Raw genomic sequence first — 25310 nt, 5'->3', positions numbered from 1 at the left:
ATATTACAATACATTAAATGCATATACAATTAAATTTTCAATCCATCTTTACCATTGTCATCTCACAATTATTATTACTAAATTTTATTTATTAGATACTATTTAACGTACAAAGTATTTTCTTCTGACATTTGTAAAATGGCACATTATCTTTGTTTTAATTGAGCTAATTGCGATGAATTTATAATATTGTGTAATTTATTATCAATTAGTTAAACTTTTTTTTCCGTATAAAATTTAAATTTGCCCATACCTTCTGACGATGTTATAAATGAAGATAATTTAATAACACAGTGAGTTAATCGGCGGAAGGGGTCGTCACGTGCTTTTCGCTTTCTTGAAGGCTTCGTAGGTCCGCTTAGCTTCCCTAGCCGCAGTGTTATCAGCGACGCTGCACAGACAGCACGCCTACGTTTTGTTATATTGATAATGACCGAGAGAATCTGAGTGTGCTCGTGATAGTGTTAATAATAGAAACTATTAACTATTAGTGCTGTGATTTCAGTTCATGATGTTTTCGAGGTAAAAATATTTTTCTATTTAATATTATAATTGTAGATTTTTTATGAATAATATTATCGAATACATGTACCTTATATATTGTATACTCTAAAATACAATAATATAATATTAAGTTTAGTTCATTAATAGTGCGTTGAAATCATTTATATGGGCGTAGCAGCTACGAGTAGCCTACAACGTAGCGTTTATTTACATATTTTTAACTTCATATTTTCTTAATTGCATTGGTCATTCAGAATTTTAATTACATATGCAATTAATCAAATAGACAGTTTCCAAGGAATGCAAATGGACTTTATTGTGGGATACCATATTTTGGTACTGGCAGTGAAACTGGTTTAAGGCCAAAAATTATAAAAATATTCAGACATAAGACGACGTCTTGGAGTAATTATGTTAAAAATTGTATAAAATATATATTTGAAACAAGAAATGTATAATATATGTTTAATGCCCTGACTTAATTTTCTCACTGCTAACAGCAGATATATTTCTTAACTCAGGGAATCGGAATTGCGTTGCAGTGATACTGCTTTTTTACTTTCATTCCACGCGGTCGTGATACGTAGTGTAATAATTTTAATTTTATCTGTACATATATCTAATTAACCGTTTTGTCATGTGTCAATATGATACGGATGTAATAAAAATTAATCACATTTGTTTATGCATTAATGCGGCAATTTTATTTATTTGTGTCTTCAAATCCAGAGTGAACAGGTTTCTTTTAGGCAAGCGTGCTACATCTTAGACCGTGTCGATGCTTAAGATCAGGCACCTCAACGGTCAAACGTTTGCCTATTAAGTGTAAAAAAAATTATTCATATAAACGTCATAATTATACAAACATTATCAGGAATTAATATTAAGAAGATAGATTTGTTATTTTTTATTTTTATTTCTATATGTTCAACGAATGTAATATTTAATCACCATATTTAAATCGTTTTTTTATGAATAAATATTGACGTTGAAACTTTGTAGAGTTGAGATATTAAAGTACACCTAATACAATATGGCGTGGGTTAAAAATTATTATAAAACATGTTATGAATAATGTAATTTCAATATAATTTAATTTAAAAAAAAAACAAGTGTTATTTTCTTACTTTTTAAATTAGAGCTTTTTTCACTCGTCCATTATTGATGCGAGTATTTCTAGCCTGATGTATGCGAATAAGTACTGTTTGGGTTCAATTAATTAGACATATTATTAATAAAAATTAAAGTATGTTTATAAAAATACTATCAGACAAAGTCAAATCTTAGTTCAATATTTCAACAATGTATTAGTTGTCACCTTTTTCATTCAATTATTCGGAAATAAACTTCAAACGTACAATAAGTTGAAAAAGAAACTCTGCGGATTTCTTTTTTATTAAAAGAACATTTTTTTATAGTTTTACACATCCTTCTATATCCAAACACAACATATATAACTTTAAGAATTATGTAATTAGCACATACTTTAAGACTATAAATATGACACAATTTATACTTAAATTATTTTCAAAAGTAAAATTACAATTAATATACATATTCCGGTCCGAAGTCGTGAACAAGAAACGATAACACAAAAGCAGAATTATCTAAGACGCTTTTATGGTAGCGAAAGTGTACTTCGCCCGGGTCAAAGGTGTGAATAAAATATACACTCAACTTTAGACCCTATTAGTGAATTACATAAATACTATTATCCAATGTCGTTTATTTTCGCTGATCCAATAACATGACATAATCAATTATGATATTATCTTTTGATGTGAGCAATAGCTTTATATAAAAGAATGTTACATGGGTTACTAAAAGAGAATCAAGTCGCATTTACTTTTACTAATTATTTTTAGTAGATATATATTTTATGTTGTAAAAGAAATTTAGAAATTTCAAAACTGGTTCTAACAATAACAAGAACTACATTTCTATTTTTATTGACAATATAATAGTTGCTATCAATTTTTTTTAAACAATATAAATATCATTGGTAGCATTAATTAATTTAAAATATAAACCAACAATAAATTAATTTCAATTTAATTTAAATGAAACATTTTGCAGAAATATTAAAATAATAATAATGAATTATATTTGATCGCTATCTATTTCTATACTTTATTGTCTTTATATGTGCATATATGTATATACATGACATACATAAAAACTCATCGTTAATTGTATATTGATGATAGATTTATTTAATATTTTCTATCTATGGCATTTATAAAACAAGATTAATGAATTCCATCCACTTTTAAATTTATAAGTTTTATGAATCGGTACTTCAGGAATATATAAGTATATGAATATGCATATAATATATTTCGTATTGCATTATTTATATTCAAATCGACAAACTTTATTATTATTGTTAAAAAATTCCATCCGTGAGAGATGAATCTAATTTGAATTAATTATTCTTAAGATTTCCATTCGAATTTAGAATAAAAAAAAAATTAATTTTGATTGTGAAAGTAACGTTGTTTATAATTAAACATCTTACGAATAGATTTCAATGTATTACATATATATTCCAAGGCCGACACTGGTGCAAGGTTAATTTCAAAATAATTGTAACGTAAGACTATCACATCTTAAATATTCCACATATGTGGGTAAGGCTAGTTGGATATGTGGGTAACAGATTGCAGTGAACCGTTATGATCGGCAGCAATCTTTTTTGCACAAGTAATAGATTGACTATACTTGAACTTAAGCAGTAAACTGCTCGCTATACTAAAATTGAAATAAAATAAACATTTTGTTATGGACCTAGCCTAACTTTTTATAAAAAAAACCTGCATACCTTAATTTAATAAGCCACAACTGTTTTTATTACATAAGCTCTAACATATGTCTACGTAATAATTTTAGGAAACAAAACTCCTAGTACGGCTATTATTCATACGATCAAAAATAAATAATGATAATAATAAAAAATAATTACTATGTACTTCAAATTCGATTAATTATTAGAGCAGTTATCGCATATACACAAAGTAATTAAATTTTGTGATTGTTAAAACTTAGACGTAGGTTAGACAAGAACAAGAATTAAACAAACTGCGTGAAAAGCGTCAAGAAAGTCTATTCATCAAGTCCTGAGCTAGCAATAATTACTCTCGCTCATATGGAGATAACTGCTCAACTAAATGTCTAGGATTAAGACATGCACTAAATGAATGATTTGAAATAGCCCGAGAGAAAGTTTTGAAGAGAAATTCTTAATACTTAAAACATAATTCTATTACATATATATAAACATAATTATGTGAAATATATGTTCATATGTAATAAAATATAAAATCTAATTAACACAGCTTAAATAAGAAATAAGCGCTTAATAATAAAATAATAAGAAAACGATTAGTTTAAATTTTTTGTAATATTATTATTACAACTCTGTCCGTATCCGTCTTTTACTAACATTGAAACATACCATCTAAAAAAATGATCTATACAGTAAAAAAAAAACTTAAATATTTTTATTCTAACAATATTTAAACCTACATTTAATATATACCTTGTTATGATGTCAAATGTTTTCTGACGACATTTTTCAGTTTTTACATGAAAAAGATCAAAGACAAAACATTCATCTTCAGAATATTAATATTATAGGTAATGATTCCAAAATTTTCACTGGTGGGAGAGCTTTGTGCAAGCTCGTCTGGGTAGGTACCATCCACTCATCAGATATTCTACCACAAAACGGCAGTACTTGATATTGTTGTGTTCTGGTTTGAAGGTTGAGTGAGCCAGTGCAACAATTACAGGCACAAGGAATATAACATCTTAGTTCCCAAGGTTGGTGGCACATTGAAGATGTAAGGGATGTTTAACATTTCTTACAATGCCAATGTCTATGTGCGTTGGTTACCACTTTCCATCAGGTGGCCCATATACTCGTCCGTTATACCTATACTATAAAAAAAGAATTATATTTATTTCTATCTTTGTCTCGTTATTTGTGTTATATTAATTACCTTAAATATTTGCAAATTTGCTTTCGAAACTATTTATAACAAGCGTTTAATAATTGCCAATGTTCATGTAATATTTATACAATTCGAAAGGAAGATAGAAAGGTTGATTTCGTAAATCGACTAGCTCATCAAATTGTTCAACATTTACCCAATCACCTTGTTACGAACATGGCTTACAGTTTTTGCTGCTTTATTAAACCATATACAATATCATATGGAATATTTGGATAGGATCATAACATGATTATAAAATAAAACAAATTACACATGATAAAAATAAATTGTAAATTTAGAGGTTCAATTAAAACATATTTATAAACTCAAACAGTTTTTCTTATTGAGGATATTTTAATTTTGTTAAAATTGTAAATATTGTCGATTATTATAAGATAACAACGGTCAATTAGCACTAACATATAATTTACGTGTATTAAATATTAAATAAAGTTATAATAATTACAAATTATAAATTTCTAGTATTGTTTTTGTGGAAAATGAAGTAAATTATTTAAATTTTTATCAATATATTTTAGTACTAAAACTAAAATTAAAACAAACTACACATTACAAATTTATAGAAAAAACAAAATTTTAAAAAAAAAATTTAACTACCTATTTAATGATTAATAGAAAATATGTTTCACCTGGTGGTAAGGCTTTGTGCAGGCCCGTCGGATTGGGTACCACCCACTCATCAGATACTCTGCCGCTAAGCAGCAGAGTGAGCCAGTGTAACTACAGGCACAAGGGACATAACATCTCAGTTGCCGAGATTGGTGGCGAATTGTCGATGTAAGGAATGGTTATTATTTCTTACATCGCCAATGTCTATGAGCGGTGGTGACCACTGACCATCAGGTGTCCCAGTTGCTCGTCCGCCTACCTACAACATAAAACAAAAACATACACTCGTGTTGAGCAATTCCAACCGTAATAGTTATACGTTTCGACACTGGTACATGTTTTCTTAAGCAGGTGCACAAATGTTTCTGTTATTATTAAGTATTCGAGAGTGTAATGCTGTATGTTGTACAACCTTGTTATAAATTGAAACAAACTAACACTGGTACTGAATATTTGTAGATGGTAAATATTAATGTTTATATTTACAAATATCTCCGTAACCGTAACAGCCTGTGAATGTCCCACTGCTGGGCTAAAGGCCTCCTCTCCTCTTTTTGAGGAGAAGGTTTGGAGCTTATTCCACCACGCTGCTCAAATGCGGGTTGGTAGAATTCACATGTGGCAGAATTTCATTGAAATTAGACACATGCAGGTTTCCTCACGATGTTTTCCTTCACCGTAAAGCACGAGATGAATTATAATCACAAATTAAGCACATGAAAATTCAGTGGTGCTTGCCCGGGTTTGAACCCACGATCATCGGTTAAGATTCACGCGTTCTTACCACTGGGCCATCTCGGCTACAAATATCTGTTCCGATCATATAAGACACTGTACGTACATAGGGGGTTATAGGGAGCTTACTTTACGATGCATACTTACCTTAGTAGTAGTTTTATGGTATTTGATCTGATATAAACCGTAAATAATGCAATGCACCTCACATCAAAACATGATTGATTACTATTTAAAATTTGTTAAATTATTTTGTCTGGATAAATAAACTTAAATTATATATTTAATTATATATAACAACCTTACAAATATGTAACTACTTCCATAGAAACAGAAGCGAAAGCCACAATTACAGTTCTAGAAATATTAGTTTGTATAGAAATAGTAAATCGATAAGTACTAGTTTAATCTTTTCGTATAATAATTTAACTACCAACCAATAGTCAAACGTCAAAAGTCAATAGTTTTATTTTAAAATTATTGTTTACTTTTTCTTTAGAAAAAAAGCTTAAGTAAGGTTGGGTTTAATTATGGGAACAAATTAATTAAGTAAGTGAAAGGCTGAAAATATTACTGATGACATTCTAAAGCCGAGGTCGTCGAGTTATGTTCTAACGGAAATTGATGTTAAACATACTCACAGTAACGAATCAATGTACCCTGCTCCTATAATTACAGAACTCGTGTATCTATAATAGACAAGATTTTTTAAATTACGCGATTTTATTTTATAAAAACAAACGTTCTCATGATGTTTGTTTATATTATTTCGTTTTTCTACCAGCAAGACGGGGAAATTGGTCATCACCATTCATAGACATTGGCACTGTGGGAAATTTTAGCTATTCCATGGGAAGACACTCATGGCATTTAAGACGTTATGCCTAATGGTATCAAACCGTGAAAGAAAGTGAACATTAACCTTTTAAATAGTGGTCACATTTGGTAACAGATTCTTCTAGGCAAGCTTGCTACATCCTAGACTGTATCGATGCTTGCCATGAGGCAAGTCAAACGCTGGCCTATAAATGATTAAAAAAGAAATTGATATAATGAAAGTTCTCGATATTGTCCAATATTAAGATTTGTCATTGTATAAGTGCGCTAACACGAGTTTATTTCCGTTGACAATGTTTGTACGCGTTGCGTATAAACACACTTACATTCTGAATTAATCTCGTCATATTGCAAGATCAAAGAAACTATAAATATATCCCACACGTATCGAAGCCTATGCTTCATAGTATTACAGTTATTATCAGTTCAATTTAAAATAAATCACTGACATGAATATAATGGCTAATATAAAATAGTATTAAATAATTTTAATCTTTTTAAAGGCATATAAGATGTTTTTAATTTTTAAATAACTCGCTCTAGCCAAGTATTGGTGTGTAAAAGTAACTTTTGCAGTTGATATATTAAAGTTGCTTTGAACCATTTGTGGAATAGTCCCGTAGCAAAAACCCTATGAGGAAACTAAATGACAACACTTGCTTATTTATTTACCAGTTTTTCTATAAGGTGCGTTTATTTATCGACCTATTCATTTCCTCTATTGAATTAATAAACTAGATTGTTATTGCGACCAAGTCGCACATTTGGTGTAATATTTGATTTCAATTAATTTAACTTTAAATCTTGATAAAATATAAAATTACATCACCATGAGAACCAAAATAAAATACATTAAAAGTTATTAATAATAATAAAATAAATCTCATTTAACGTTAGTTATATATATAGTTATAATATAAAATTATATAATCGATAAGCAAAATATTACCAGTTATATGACCAGATAAATAAAGAAGTAAAATAATACTTAGATTATTAAATAAGAATTATACTAAAATGCTTAGATTTAAACTTTAAATCACTTGCTCTACTTCTAACTGACTTGTATCCAATTATAGGATACCGCACGTTTTGTAATAATTATTACGTATATAATTATAAAAGATAATGATGCTATTCTCGTTAGCTATAAATTGTTGCAGATTGTTTATGCACACAACTACGTTTAGAAATGTTCAGAAACATTTTTGATAATATAGGACGCTAACGCTGCATCAGTGTGTTTTGGCAACATGCAAGTGGAATAAAACCGCAAGTAAAAGTATATATCTGAAACTGTGTAATTGAAAAGCAAAAAACATATGAGTACGATATATTTTCATAATAATAAAAATATATTTAATTATATTTTAATTATAATAGTAATTATAATTAAATATTCTACGTAAATCAAATATTATATCCTGTTATCTTTATTATTCAATTAACAACCTATTATTATGAAGCAATATTAACATTCGAAAATTAATTTCTTATATGAAACAAAATCTCGGTAATATTTGAAGTTTATTAACTAACGATAAGAATAAGTCCAATAGACCTCGATCATACGCTTTGCAAATCGAGCAATACTTCATTAAGATTTAAGTCCACATATTTGTGATTTTACTTTCACATATTATTTTATTTTATATCCTAATAAGTATTACCAATATTTGCACATACATAGTATATTCTTAATCTACGATTGACCGGTACGTTAATAAGCATTCCGCAAATCTTACGAAAACGACACACCCACTCGTATTTCTTGACCACACAAAGACTAAAGCGAACTGTTGGAATTTATTGCCTTAAACATACGATTGCGTAAATAGGAATGAAAACAGTTCAAACTTATCAACAATATTTCATGAAAAGGTTAACGTTATCGCTTTTAATGACCTTATTTTTTACCAATAAAATTGTCTTAAAAAGTTTTTACATTATATAAAAAAAGTTAAAAATTTACATATTATGAAAATCAAATCGCTATTTATATAAAGAAATAGTATTCAGTACTCATTAGATTTATAATTTTTTTGACGTTACCGCAAGTTCAGATTAAGTGTTTTTTTTTTCAGAGTGCTCTTAGTAGCGCTATGCATAGTGTACGCCACATCTTTGACACCACTTACTGCGCCCGCCGATGATGACTGCGCGCTTTATCTCACTGGTCCTGGCCGTTCTTCCGCTTATGATTACAGTTTGAATCTTCTAAAAGGAAACTTGTAAGTATTCAATCATTTTAATAACATAAAAACTTATTTACATTCAGATAAAAAGTGAAATTGGTAACCGTAAAATTGAATAGATCTTCTAATGTCTAGAATATATCATTTTATTATCATATTCAAATCAACTTCATTGGATTTACACATCGTAAACATTTATTTAATAGTGTAAAAATATTTTTAATGGAACAATTACTAGCTTCGAATTCTACATAATGTTTAAAAATTTAAATTATATATTGTAATGTAATGCTGTAGTTAATTTAATATAAAACAATCGAGTAATTTACGCCCCAATAAGTAGTATATTTCATTTAAACATTTATTTTAACAGTTTCATTATTCAAAGATGTCTAGCCACATGTCTAATCGAATGTTGATACAATGTCGTCAAGTAACAAGAGCGTGGGATATAACATTTTATGCACTCTTGCATCATATAAACTACAAACTTGACATACTTCCCGAACATTGCTTACTGTTACTTTCTTTATCTCACGATGAACTCGTTCACGTTTTTGATTATCTGTATGCTTTATACAAAACATTATGAATAAAGCTATTAAAGTCAATTAATGAGATTACATATATATATATATATATATATGTAATCTCATTAATTGCCTTTAATAGAAGATTAATTGCCTTTAATAAAAATAATTTTAATTTTAATCGTTTTGAATATTATACCATTATTAAGTAAGTAGTATTAAAATACGTAATCTTTTAAAAATATTATCTTTATGTATCTTTTCTCCAATACTGGAGCATAAATGCATCTCACATGACGAGACTTATGACAGTAGTATAATCCATTTTGTGACATATTTGCGAATAAACGTTACACTAAAATACGACCTTGAACTGTCATCGTACCCATAAAGTCAAACTATTATCTAAGCACATAGTGATCAGTAATTTTAATGTTGATCAAAAAGTATGGCCAGTAAAGTTTTACAACAATTAATAAATTATGCGGCTTTAATAATACGGTTAATTAACTACGTAAGACTTTATGGGTGCGATGACAGTTTCATAAACTATCATCTAAGCACATGCAGGTATCAAAGGTCGTCGATCCGAGTCTCGAGTTTTACGAATTGGCGTTATTCAAACTTACTGATTATGCAAATTCCATAAAACAGTTATGATTTGTTTTCCGGTCATCACAATACAGTAATATATCAACATACAATATATCGTGTTAAATAAAAAGTTAAGGTGTTTATAATGTTTTAATTATTATATAATTTAATTGATTTACTATGTTAATCTGATTCTACATGACAGAGTCATGAAGCATTTTAAACTGTTATTATAGTATTTAAATATTGCATTGTAAAATACGGAGGTGAGTCTGTTTCAATTTGATTTTAATTTTTAAGTTGCCAATTAGCTGAGTTATGATACAATTGTTATATTATAAGATATGAGAAAAACCCTAGTTTCTGATTAAGAAAGATCAGTTCAAGTAGCTGGGATTCTCACGAGTCTAGACGTCGATCTCAGACTAGAAAGTTACGTAAATATTGCTGTTACGATGAACGATGTTTGAATTAAATTATAAATAACTACTTTATTGAAATTTTTGTAGACTTCTAAAACAATTACATTTTATAGTATAACGTAGGTGGCGATACAAAAGCAAACCTATTTTAGATAGTTATTTCTTCCTACACTGTTACTATTTAAAAAAAACTGATGGGTGATTTTATGGATTAACAAGGTGTGGCTGATATAATGGCTAGAAAGTATACGAAGAATAAACGTTTTATATTATAAACTTCTTCCATAAATTATATATAAACAAAAATAACCGTTAAATCCAAGATACATAGTGGGTCTACGAACGGTATATTCGATTATCATCGTTGTGAAATACCTCACCATTGACCAGGAATAATGTCGGTCGTGTGGACACACATCATGAGAAGGCCGCACCGTTAGATGCACATTAGACATTAAACAAGTTGTTTGCTGTATCGTATTTATATTTGAATGAAACGTCACAAATATTTATGACGTTTTAGTGTTCCGTGCAACTAAGATGACCAAGTGAATAGAACATTATTTTTATATAGAATATTTAGGCGGACAGGCAAATGGGCCACCTGATGATAAGTGGTTACCACCTCCCATTAACATTGGTATTGTAAGAAATATATATTACCCATCCCTTACACCGCCAATGTGCTACCAACCTGGTAAACTAAGATGTTATGTACTTCGTGACTGTAGCTACACGGGTTCACTCACCCTTTAAGACGGAACACAGCAATCCTAAGTACTGCTGTTGCTCACTAGAAAATCTAGTGAGTGGGTGTCACACAGACGAGTTTGAACAATGCCTCACCGCCAAGTAAAACTACAACTAAACAACCAGGTTCTAATCTGATCTGAGATCACTAATTCTTCAAATGCTTTTTTAATAAGTAAGAAAACTAGTAAATGGCCTCCCTAATGGTAAGTAGTCACCACATAATGGCACTGTAAGGAATATCCTTTTTTAATTATCCTTTTGCTAAAGCGACACCGAGTGTATATTTAAATATTTATATAAAATTATAAAATTAATTTAATGTACAAATATTATGTTATTATTACCATTAAACTGTAATTGTAATAAACAAAGATATCTTTGTAGTGGTCATTTGTAGCTTGTTTCCGTTATCATTGCCTTACATAGGAAAAGATTGATGAGCGAATCCTAATCGGCTTCATGGGTTTTCTATTTATTGTGTTGCGTTGTATCAATAGTAACTAGAAATATATATACAGAGCAAATAAACAGCTAATAATGGATAAACTATATATACTAATATTTATACACAATATTTTGTCTATATCTACGTACACACACACACACACACACACATATAGAAATATATTAGTATTAATTTAAATCCGAAGGTAATATGTTGAATGTGTTTTTGATCATATAAACAAGGCTAACGTTATTTTCTTAAATATCATTTACGTAACATAATATTTAGTACTCTTACAGTTTTTAAGTTTTATCATGAACTCTTTATATAATTAACGTGAAGTGGTGACGTGTTAATGTATGCCATACCTTGATATGGTTAACGTAACAAGACACGCAATGGCCTCTCCATTCCAGCTTCCTGTATCTAATGTTAACTATTAACCGGTCAATTGATGGGAGCAACGGTAAACCGTGTAAGCGAAAGGATTTTTGAAAGTGAGCGTGAATCTGCAAGCGGTTGCTGGTTGCTTAATATAACGTGCGCGGTTGTCTGTAGGCGAAAACATTAATGATATGTCGAATTACGAAATGGGGCGGCAAATTATATGGATTGCCAGAAATTTATTATCTTGTGAATATAGATTACACTTCAAATTTATTAATTCACTCAATAGAAACTTAAATATTGAGCATAAATATCGGACCTTGCTTGGCACTTTGACGTCGAGCGTAGGTATAACTGTAATATAACCTATTAAAGAAATTCAGATAGTTGTCCAATTTGACGATGTCCTTGTTTTTTTTATTGTTTAATTTAATTAAATTCAAGCTTAATGTTGAATAAAATTAATTCATATGTTTATTTGTTCTGTTTTAGCGCATATGATGGTCAACACACTTGCATAACATATGAAGCTATCAATCAAGCGTACCTTGATGCTAGATCCAGAATTTGTAAGTTATAAGCAAATTTTATATATCATATATATCGTTATTATTAATTTGGAGAATTATTTTATTATACAGGAAAAGAATGCAGTTTCAATTTAAACAATATTTCCAACGTCGGTCGACTCGGTAATTAAATAAAGAATATTTTGTGAATGTACAATAATAATATTTTTATAATAATATTCTGTTCCCATGTTAAAAATCCATAATATATTAAATGTCTTATACCACTATGCAATTAGGAATTAATTTATCACATTTTATTAAGTTATAATAATATTAAATATAATAATTAATATATTTAAGTATTTATATTATTATACTCAAAATCATGTATGGCACAAATATGCATTACAATTACACCTTTATTTAAATAAATTGCATAATTACCAGAGAATTAACCGTCGAAATTTTGCTTGTTTCGAATGAAAATTGTTTAATAATTTCTTAAGGGCCGGGCCACCAGGGACAAGTTAAGCGATTTTTATGTCATAACTTACTCTTATTATGAATACATACTTAACATTTTCTCAGAAGTCAAAACATATATACATACTTAAAAAATAATTACATTTGGCCTGGTAACATTTAATTTTTGAATACGTTAACATTTTGCTTTGTCGTTAAATAAAAATTTTGCTTTTGTTTTATGTTTTTAATTATGGTGGTCAGTTATCATATCTAACCAACCTTCACTTCCCGTTTCTATTACGTACCTATTAGTTTCGATTAATGTCATATGCTTTTGTTTCACAGCAAATCTATCAAAACTAAACATGTTGAAAACTCTTGGTACTTACGACAATATTTATGTACCATAAAAGGATAGAGCTTTGAAATATTTAACATGTTTTGTCATACCAATAATTTATTTAATTTACCTAATATCTTAAATAATAAAATATTATTGTATAATAGTGGTGGCGCAGCCGAAGGGTGATTGGAAAGCTGAAGACTTCGCTAGTGTTGGAGAACTGCTTCTCGATGTTTCAATTAGCTTAGCGCGAACGTAAGTGGAAGTTTTTTCATACATAATATTTAAAATTACAATAGATTTATTAATATTCGAATATATTTATTGATATTCGAAATAATAATTAATATACCATATATATATATATATATATATATATATATATATATAGTATAGTATATATATATATATATATATATATATATATATATATATATATATATATATACTCTACATTGAAATAAAAAATCGGGTTCATCTATTTTATAAATCCAATAAAAAATCTAAAGTAAACATTTGATGAGACATAACATAATGTAGAACTAATTTTTAATTACAAATTCAACAATAGCGACATTAATGAGTGATACAGAAGTTTTAATACTAACTATTAGACTCGATTTGATTTGACATTTCGACGTCTGAACCCACAATATTGTGGCCTTGCTGTTGTTGCTTTGAATAAGTCCTGCTCATTAGGAATTGTTGATACTGAATGATTAATACGAAATGATACCACAAGGCTGGTCTTTGTAGTTTTCGTTTTTGACATAAGATCTGTCACGGCCATGAGATAATCATGATACGGAAAATGATCAAGATTTACTTTAACTAATTAGTAAATGTCAATCGTATCGTTTGACTTTAAAGATATTAGTAAACATAATTAATTATAGAATAAACCTTGTAACTCCCTCTGTTACTCCCCTCCGCTATTACCCCATGTCTAAATATTCCAATATAAATTACCAACTTTTCTGTTCATATTATCTTATTAAATCGATTATTGTTTGTTTAGAGCATTCATACAAACTTCTTATATTCTCTTAAAGAAACCTAAAAATACGTATCTTAGAATGTATGTATTCCATTATGATATTTTATTTATATCTTGAATAAACCGATACTATATACATTTTTTTAGTATAGTTTAAGCTATTGCAACTTGTCATCAGTTACTTTGTATACGAATCCAGGTCATCCGCATGATCAAAATGATCTACATTATGATTGACATATCTGGGTCTCATATTTTGATATCAAAGGACCATTCTTTTAAAGTATAACCTGTTTTACAAGTTCTGGTGATAGAATAATTAAAAAAGATTAAAGATAAAAATGGTTGTGCAAACAATATTACACCCACCTTTATGACGATTTTTACCATTAACAGGTAACCTATAAATTGGTAACTGTTTTTTTAAAGGTTAACTTAAAAAATGAAATTGAATTGATGTCATACTCAAAACCTTGAACTACATTTAAAATTCGTCTTAGACCTAAAACACCAAAACTAAGACTCATTCGCATGAGAAAGATTAGTACTCACGCACAACTAAGAACATTACTAACATGCATATATCCGGTTTCATGATTCATTCCAATCCAATGACTTGATAACTCCATTTTTACCCTATTACCCTATTTGTCTACGGTTATGAGCTAAGCCTAAGCATAATTTAAACATATAAATATCAAATTATACAAGTTCTTTTAAGCGTATTGAAACATTTAACGGCCCAACTAAGTACTCGCTTACAATGTATATACTTATCATGGTGGAGTTGTAATTATAACTTCGGGTAGTAATTATTTGTTCAGTGAATTTATAGGTCTTATAACGTAGATTATTTAACCTTGGCATTTCGTTCATTGTTACTTCGAGTAAAATATTAATGATACATTAAGACTTTTGTATCCTTCAGTGCGGCTAATATCTGCATCCGTCTTTAATTAAAATTATATTTATGCAGATTACCTTTTGCGAATGATGATAAAACAGATTAACGTCTAAAATAACAGCTTATTTAATTTATTAGGTGTAATAAAGTAGCTTATTAATAACATTTCAAGTCATTTACATATAAATTTATTTTAAGGTATGGTTTGACATATGAAGAAGTTGAAAAGGGATTACCTTTGATCGATACCTCTCGGACACTCATCCGTGAAGTATGTCCTCCCGTATTCTCACACGTCGAATGCCGCGCCGGTAAATATCGGAGATTAGACGGACTATGTAATAACTTAAGGCATCCCACATGGGGAGCTACAATGGCTCCATTCCAAAGGTACGTAAGAATTTATATCGATTATATTCGAACAATTTTAAAATACATTTATTGCAGTTTTTCAAATATAAAACTATTATTTTATTTCTTTAGGTTAATTGGCCCACTTTTCGCTGACGGTATCAATGCGCCTCGTATATCGCACACTGGAAGGGACCTACCATTGTCCCGCGTGGTGTCCCGCACTATGCACCCAGATGATGGATTCCATGATCACGCCGGTACCGTTATGGTGATAGCTTGGGGACAATTTATGGACCACGATTACACTCTTACGGGGACTCCACTGGGTAAGTTGATCTATAGTTGAGTTTTTTTAAGCATCTGCTCCAGCTTTATGAGAATAAAATTTTTTTGCTATTTAGTTTTCAATCTTTGTCAAAATTAAGTTAACAATGACAAATCTAATGACGAAAGAAATATTATTTATCTGTAAAAAAGATGGTTTCACAATTTAGTGCCATTTTCAATAATTTAAAAAATTTGGAATTAATTTCAACACCGTAACTTACACATGACCGTTTATAAAACGTATCTTCCACTTCCATTATATTAATATACACTTATGATTTAGATCCAGTCCACCGTAATGACCCTGAAGAGTGCTGCAAGCGTCCACCTCACCTCAAGCATCCGTACTGTAATGAGATCCGCGTTCCTGATGATGATTACTTCTACCGACTATTCGGTGTCAAGTGTATTGATTTTGTTAGAGGCTTTCCCTCGCCGAGACCTGGCTGCCGTCTGGGTAAGATTATTATTATTAAAATATTGTTTTTTTTTTTATATAGAATAGGAAGGTGGACGAGCATATGGGCCACCTGATGGTAAGTGGTCACCAAACGCCCTTAGACATTAGCATTGTAAGAAATGTCAACCATCGCTTACAGCCAATGCGCCACCAACCTTGGGAACTAAGATTTTATGTCCATTGTGCCTGTAATTACACTGGCTCACTCACCCTTCAAACCGGAACACAACAATATTAAGTATTGCTGTTTTGCGGTAGAATATCTGATGAGTGGGTGGTACCTACCCAGACGAGCTTGCACAAAGCCCTACCACCAGTAATTTTATGTCCATTGTGCCTGTAATTACACTGGCTCACTCACCCTTCAAACCGGAACACAACAATATTAAGTATTGCTGTTTTGCGGTAGAATATCTGATGAGTGGGTGGTACCTACCCAGACGAGCTTGCACAAAGCCAGTAATTTTACAAATTCCAAACAAATTGTTACAAATATTTAGTAACGTATGTACTACGAATGCTGGGAAATCTGTTTTGTTTTTCGACATAAAATTGTTTATATGTCGACATAAGATGTATGTCTACTATCGATACCATTAATTAAGATTTCAGATTTTAAAAGACATTTCAGAGTATATGATACTGTGTATTATGATTTATAAAAAATATTTAAGAATAAAATACTATTTAATCGTTCTCATATCGAATATCGGAAAGATACCTGACATTTACCTTAAGTTTGACCATGACCAGCCACGCTTAATTTGTTCTTTCTAAAAATTGGAAAATAATATGAAACATACTGTAAAATAATCTATTTTTCATTGTAAAGTAATTTATAACGATTACTCTTGCAAGTTTAAAAGTTAATAACTTAACATATTGTTCAAATAAATCCTATTTCAAAAGTAACATAACGACCGCAAAACAGCAATCGATCACTTGCGGTATCTTGCGTTACATACAAACTAGATTCTCAGTACCGACACATGACACTTACATTGTTTTGTAACACCAATTACCAACACTTTTGGTGTAACAGTTCCATAAATAATAAAGCAGGCGACCGTTTTGATCTACAACCGTTCGTTTGACCGTTTCGCTACAAATGATGTATTATTAGCTTATGTACGGAGTGGACTATGATACTCATACAAGTCGCGTTCTTTAATATTCTTTCAAAATTCGTCTAATTCACATATTAATAAGTGGTAAAAAAACCGCGTTCCATAGATCAACAGTCAAAATTTTAATATTTTCTTGTTTGTGAACCCACGTTCATCATACTCAATGAATTGAAATAAAAACTCGTCGTGATGATAAATTATATCTACTAAATCATTAAATCTGGCAAATAAAAGGATCGTTGTCTTTAAATAACTAAGTTTGAGTTTCACGAGAACAAATAATAGAAACAGATCGGTATACATAAAAATAAATAACAGTTATTATTATAAAAGGCGATTTATGATTATTATTTGCTGATTCATTTTATTTTCTACACATCAATAAAGCAAATATATGAAACTATATCAAATATAGTCTATATTAGTTATAAATTCACATTAAGAAGAACAGAAACAGACCTATACATAATATATTAACAATACATTTACGGTGTTACTATGCCTGCACTTTGACAGCGAGCGTCGCTTTTTTTCTATCTATGCAGATATATTGACACGATCATTACGGTACTATTCCATTCAACGATGTATACAAGTTAACGTTTAGTTTGACCGGTTTGTGACCTGGGCATCTGCCGAGTGAGAGGCGAAAGTAGTTCGTTACGTGTTTTCCCTTGCATAATATAGTGCAAAAATTATAGCGGCTGCGAATATCACGCGTAAACAACGCTGTATCAGGCCTCTCTCTTTTAATCTATACGTATGATTGAACTCTATCGAACTCAGTTGCGATCATTAAATACACTTTGGAAGTAAATAACGGGTAGGTATTATGAATAAATGGTACGTTTATTTTTAATATTATTCTCTATCTATGCAGGAGTCAAACGGATATAACTAATTTTTGAATGTGCTATAATTAATAGTATATGAGTGAGTGTATACACACTCACGTGTGTAAAAAAACTGTACTTGTATTATAATACATTGTAATACATATTTATATTTAATATGTATTACAATGTATTATAATTTTTTATTATGTGAAACTACATAATGCACAGTTAGTTTTTGACAGAAAAATTGTATTGATTGGAATCAATATTTCTAAATTACTGAAACATGTTTTAAACTAAGAAACAAATATTAAGATATAGGTATATTATTATATTAAAATACCTATACCTTTCTTAAGTTAAATTAAATTACCGAGATAGGTCTCGGTAATTTAATTTAACAATAGTGACACTTATATCTATATCTTTTCTACCTTTAGATAAAAATATTAAGTCGCGATTGGTCAGTGGATAAAACACGTGGATTAAATAATTATAATATACATGTTACGATTTCAAAAACGGACAAGCAGCTCTGACTTTTTAGTGTGTGCTTATAATTTATCTCAGTCTCAGCAAAGGATCGGTCGTGATCAATAATGAGTATGAAATTGTACCTCATGTGTAACGTGTTGGTGGAATATACCCAACCTATTCCTTAACAAAAGTGAAGACCTCTACTGAATTGAGAAAATTATGATTAAGATATAGTTAAAATTAACTATTAAATTGAAAATTGCTATAATATATATCAATCAATCAACAGCCAATCGTTGTCCACTGCTGAACATAGGCCTCTCCCAAGGTGCGCCAAAGCTCCCTGTCCTCCGCCTTCCGCATCCAGTTGGTGCCCGCCACCTTCTTAAGGTCGTCGGTCCACCTGGCTGGAGGGCGCCCTACGCTGCGCTTGCCGATTCGCGGTCTCCACTCTAGGACTCGTCTGCTCCAACGGCCATCGGTCCTACGACATACGTGACCAGCCCACTGCCACTTCAGCCTGCTGATTTTGCAAGCTATGTCGGTGACTCCGGTTCTTTTCCGGATAATCTCATTTCTGATCTTATCCTTCAAAGATACTCCGAGCATAGCTCGCTCCATAGCACGCTGAGCGACTTTGAATTTGTGGACTAGTCCCGCAGTTAGTGTCCACGTTTCGGCACCGTATGTCATGGCAGGTAAGACGCATTGGTTGAAGACTTTCGTCTTCAAACATTGCGGTATAGACGACTTGAGGACTTGACGAAGGTTGCCAAATGCTGCCCATCCCAAGCGAATTCTTCGATCGGCTTCCTTCTCGAAGTTGTTCCTACCGACTTGTATTATCTGTCCTAGGTAGGTATATTCACTAACAACTTCGAGAGGTTTCCCCTCGACGTATATCGGTCCCGGCACGACATGCCTATTGAACATGACCTTGGTCTTGTCCAAGTTCATACCGAGACCGACATGCCGGGAAGACTCGCCTAGGCTACGCAGCATTTCGGTGAGTTGTTCCAGCGACTCTGCTATGATGACGATATCGTCGGCAAATCGAAGGTGTGAGATGTACTCGCCGTTTACATTGACTCCATACCTAGTCCAATCCAGCGTTTTGAAAACGTCTTCCAACGCGTTGGTGAACAGTTTCGGGGATATTACATCCCCCTGTCTCACCCCTCTGCGCAGTTGGATCGCCTTCGTCTTACAGTCCTGGATGTGGACAGTCATTGTAGCGGCGTTGTACAGACATCTCAGTACCTCGATATATCTCCAATCGATATGACATCTCTGCAATGAGTCGAGCACTGCCCAGGTTTCGATGGAGTCGAAGGCTTTCTCGTAGTCCACATATGCCATACACAGCGGCTGATTGTACTCTTCGGTCTTCTGCACAATCTGCCGAACAGTATGGATGTGGTCCACGGTGCTGTAGCCTGATCGAAAGCCGGCTTGCTCTAGGGGCTGGAACTCGTCAAGTCGTCTGGTGAGACGGTTCGTGACGACTCTTGAGAACAGCTTATACACGTGACTCAGGAGGGAGATTGGTCTGTAGTTTTTCAAGAGGGTTTTATCACCTTTCTTGAAAAACAGTACCACCTCACTCCCGCTCCACGTTTCCGGGGTCTTGCCATGTTGGATGACGGAATTAAAGAGGCTTGCTAGCTCTTTCAGGACCGGAGTCCCGCCTGCCTTAAGCAACTCTGTTGTGATTCCGTCATCTCCCGGAGCTTTGTTGTTTTTAAGCTGTTCTAGAGCCGCCCTAATCTCTCCTTGGTCAACGACCGGGAGCTCCTCGGAGTAATGGCGCATAAGAGGGGCGCGCTGGTCATCAATACTGATTCCCACGGGTTTATCCGATCTTGAAGAGAACAACTGCCCATAAAACCTCTCTACTTCTCCGACAATCTCAGGCCTAGAGGTAACGACCCCACCATTTTCAGTTTTAAGTTTTGTCAGACGCGGCCTCCCAAACTTGCGAGTGAACACTTTCGATCCCCGATTTTGCTCAATCGCAGCCTTGATGGCACGGGTATTGGAGCGTCGGAGATCGCGTCGCGTCAGCGTTTTTATTGTTCGGTTTAAGGCCTTATCTGACAAAAACGATGGTAGTTCTCGTCGTTTTCTCATGAGCTCGAGTGTCTCAGCAGAGAGTTTTGGTGCGTTGTCTCTTCTCTGTGGCGGAAAACACTTGCGGGATGTGTTTTGCAGTATTTTGACCAGCGTGTCGGTTCTCTCATTAATGTTGCTTATGGTTTCCAACGCGGTGAATTGATTTTGAAGTTCCATTTGGAACTTTTCGGAGCCTTGAGCAGCTTGGAGCATGGTTGGTCGGAGAGTAGACCTCATCATTCTCGATCTTTCGGCTTTTAAGTTGATATTTAGAGTGCCTCGAACCAAGCGGTGATCACTTCCGGTATTAAACCTGTTGATCACTGAAACATCTCTAAATATGTGCCTTTTATTCGGAATGATAAAGTCTATCTCGTTCCTTGTCACGTTATCGGGGCTTCGCCAGGTCCACCTCCTCTGAGGCTTCTTTTGAAAGAAAGAATTCATCAAAAAAAACCCCTGCGCTTCGAGAAAGTTTACCAGCATTTGCCCCCTGTGATTTCTGCAGCCCAAGCCGTAAGGTCCGACTTTCGATTCACCGCTATCTTGTACTCCCACTTTAGCATTAAAGTCTCCCATAACAACATTGTAGTGGGCCTTCGAGGTGTCGTTGAGGGCCTTTGCGATGTCCTCGTACATCGCTTCGACCACATCATCAGAGTATGTCGAAGTTGGCGCATATACCTGTACGACCTTCAGGGAGTACCTGTCGGAAAGTTTTAGGACAAGGTACGCTACCCGGTTCGACACACTACTGATTTCCACAATGCTGCTAATGAGATCCTTTTTGACTAGAAAACCGACACCACCCTGGGAGAGGTTATCACCTTCGCGGAAGTAGAGTAAGTTACCGGACTCTAGAGTTATCGTGTCCTCCCCCTGTCTTCGGACTTCAGATAACCCCAGTATATGCCAGTTTATATGACTTAACTCTACTTCTAATTCGGCGAGGTGATGGTCCAGCCTCATCGAGCGTCCATTATACGTTGCCATGTTCAGTCGTTTTATACGGTAGCCTGCCGTGAACCGGTGATTCTTAGCACCCCCTGCCCTGCCGATACCGCGACCGCTACCTTGGTCGGGCCTAGCGGGCTTGCCGGTAACTGGGGGCCTTTTTTTGGGCGCATCTGCCATTAATGGAGGGGTTTGCCCATACTCGCCGCGCTGGGCAGGCGTGTTGGCGAGCGCAGTAGGGGGGGTAAGATGTTTATGGGAGGGGGGACGCTGCTGCCCATCCCCCCTTTTCCCCGTCCCTCAGTCGCCTCTTACGACACCCACGGGATGAGATTGGGGGAGTACTATTCTAAGCCGGTACTCCACGGCACGATATATATACGTATCTCCATATTAAAGATGATATACACAGCCTTGCATCTACAATTTTGCCGAACCAGGCAGAAACTTAGTTAGCTAGTAACGCCCCCTGTCCTTCAGAATGTGTTCAAAACTCAACTAGGATGCATTTCATAATCAAATAAATAAAAATAATAGAACAACGTGCGCTAGGTGCTTTGCGCTGTTATGTAACTTATGCGAAAAATGATCAAATCGGTCTGGTGGTTCCTGTGATCAGATATAAAAACTGCAATTTTAATCATAAATATTCATTTAAAAGTTCTGTTATATTTCAGGTTCAAGAATTCCTTTTAACACTTTAACTGGAGCCATCGATGGAAATACCGTGTATGGTGTCACTGAAAAATTCGCAAGGTAAATAAACAAATATAAAACAATAAGATTTATAAACTATATGAGTTTAGCCTATACAATTATGGATAATTCAATGAATTGTAATTAATAATAGGAAACTACGTACTGGTTATGGAGGACTTCTTCGAATGAACCCTGTATTCAAAGAATATGGGTTGAAAGATCTTCTGCCTCTCAAACTTGATATTCCTGATGAAGGTTGCACTAGGCCAAACAAAAACATGTACTGTTTTGAAGCAGGTATGTTATAAAATACAAATTTATAAAAATAAATGAACATTTTTTATGAATTTAAATTTTTCTGCAAACTATAAAATCACATATAAACGTATAATAACTATCAGATAATACAAAAAAATAATTAGAATATTTTAAACATTGTTAACTCTTCAAGAACACTTTAGCTTGAAGACATCTACGACTCTAAATTTATGACTAACCAGAATATTACTATAGGTGAAATTCGTGTAAACGAACAGCTGGTACTCACAGTGATGCATACTTTAATGGCTAGAGAACATAACAGAGTAGCAGAAGCTCTTGCAGCTGTTAACCCTCACTGGGACGACGAAACTTTATTCCAGGAAGCAAGAAGGATCAACATCGCTGAAATACAGCACATAACGTATAATGAATTTTTACCCATTTTACTTGGAAAAGACGTAATGGAAAAATTCGGTTTAGTGCTTGAAAAAGAGGTATGAGACGTATTTACTACTATTACTATCATTAGAAGCGAAGTTTCGATGTAACTATTGTACTTATTTAAGTTACTTTTAATTATTTAAAAAGAGTAAGTGTTCATTGTAATATAATAAAAAAATTACAGGGTTACTGGGATGGATATGATCCTGAAGTAAATCCTGATGTCATAGCATCTTTTGCGGCAGCTGCTTACCGTTTTGGGCACTCTCTTTTACCTACTGCTGTCGAAAGATGGTCTAAAGCTCATAAATTTATTGGTTCGTATCATATACTGTATATTATTGATTAACTTTCAATTAATTACATAAAAACTGACACCGACATGTATTTTCCAGCGTCAAAGAGATTGTCAGATCTAATCCGCAGACCATACGACTTATACAGAGCTGGTGTCCTTGATGAATATGTCATGGGATTAATGAATCAAGTTGCACAAGCTATGGACGACTCAATTACACAGGAGGTGACCAACCATCTCTTTAAAAAAGTTGGAGCTCGATTCGGAATGGATTTAGTATCGTTTAATATGCAAAGGGGGCGTGAATTTGGACTCCCTGGCTACATGGAATTCAGGAAATTTTGTGGTTTATCCGGGGCAGACTCTTTCCAGGACTTATTCGGTTCTATGTCTAATGAAACCATTCATAAATACGAGTCGATCTTCGAACATCCCATCGATGTCGATCTATGGTCAGGCGGTGTTTCAGAAAGACCTCTACCAGGATCAATGTTAGGACCAACTTTCGCCTGCATCATCGCTACTCAATTTTCATATTCAAGACGAGGTGACAGATTCTGGTTAGTTTATATTAAAAGATAGAATTATACTAAAATATAGAAGCAATTGTTTCAAATGTCTTTCATGTGGAAAGACATTTGAAACAATGGCGATTATTACTAAAAAATATAAAGTTTTTATACTATTTTTATATTTATTTCAGGTTCGAATTACCTAATCAACCTTCTTCCTTCACACACGAACAGATGGCAGAAATTAGAAAATCGCGACTTGCACGTGTTATATGTGATAACACTGATATTATTGATACAGTACAACTTTATCCTATGGTATTGCCAGATCATGAATTGTGAGTCATTTGTAACATATAAAAAAAGAAATATTTTTGATTAAATATCAATAACTTTAATATAAAATGCTTTTAGAAATCCACGAGTGCCCTGTAGAAGTGGTATAATGCCTTCAATGGACTTCAGTAAATGGGCTGAGCCCGCGCCTTTCATAGGAGGTGCCAAGGAATACGTAAGTAGTTTTTCATACAATCCGTTTCACGGTAAGAAGTAGTTGCACATGCACCGAATAGTTTGCGGCAAATTTCGACCCAGATTACAAAATTTATAAGAACAAATATAAAAAGATTAATTACTCTAAAACTTGCCTGTTTGTATATAGTGTATTTCTTAATTCAGTTTTATTTATAATTTCTTTATTGTTTTTGACTTTGTTCGTATGTTCTTTGATTTGTAGTTATTTAATTTTTGTGTATTTAGTGTTGAATTTAGAATCTTGTTTTAGTTAACTTTATTACGTACGTAGATCACGTTTAGTCAATAGTTTTTAATAAACAAAGCGTTTAATCAATGTAATATAAATAATTTACTTAATGTGCTTAGTATGTTTACAAATTTTATCATGGATCCCAAAGAGTTAATTAATATACCCAGTTATCTGCTATATAGTAAAAAATAAATAGGTTATGTTACTGTTTGTTAGCTATTCTACTATATTCACTAAAGCAAAACTTATTTCATAAATCATTATCCCTTTTCTTAAATCATTTCGTTGAAACATGGTCAAAGTGTGCTGTCCCGTGGAATAAAAATACATTTCAATAAAACTTACAAATACAAATAATGTATTTTTAAATTAAAACATATAAACATGCGGTCCATGATAAAATATGTTATAATGATGCAAACTACGAAATATTCTCTA

General features: G+C 32.6%; 1 protein-coding gene across 1 annotated transcript; it reads left to right on the top strand.

The window, feature by feature from the left end:
- Nucleotides 1-448: 448 nt before the first annotated feature.
- LOC126772674 (peroxidase) lies at nucleotides 449-24715 on the top strand. Its single transcript, XM_050493123.1, is given in 14 exon segments — nucleotides 449-522; nucleotides 8786-8955; nucleotides 12528-12596; nucleotides 13512-13602; nucleotides 15447-15638; nucleotides 15732-15928; nucleotides 16213-16386; nucleotides 22573-22651; nucleotides 22746-22891; nucleotides 23108-23349; nucleotides 23481-23613; nucleotides 23692-24154; nucleotides 24298-24444; nucleotides 24521-24715. Coding segments are annotated over 14 exon segments (2256 nt in total). The 5' UTR covers nucleotides 449-508; the 3' UTR covers nucleotides 24660-24715.
- The last annotated feature ends 595 nt before the right edge of the window (nucleotides 24716-25310 follow it).

This window comes from Nymphalis io, chromosome 13, assembly GCF_905147045.1.
Source record: "Nymphalis io chromosome 13, ilAglIoxx1.1, whole genome shotgun sequence".
Lineage (NCBI taxonomy): Eukaryota > Metazoa > Arthropoda > Insecta > Lepidoptera > Nymphalidae > Nymphalis > Nymphalis io.
The sequence above is the reverse complement of the archived record's forward strand: the minus strand, read 5'-3'. Positions and strand labels throughout refer to the sequence as shown.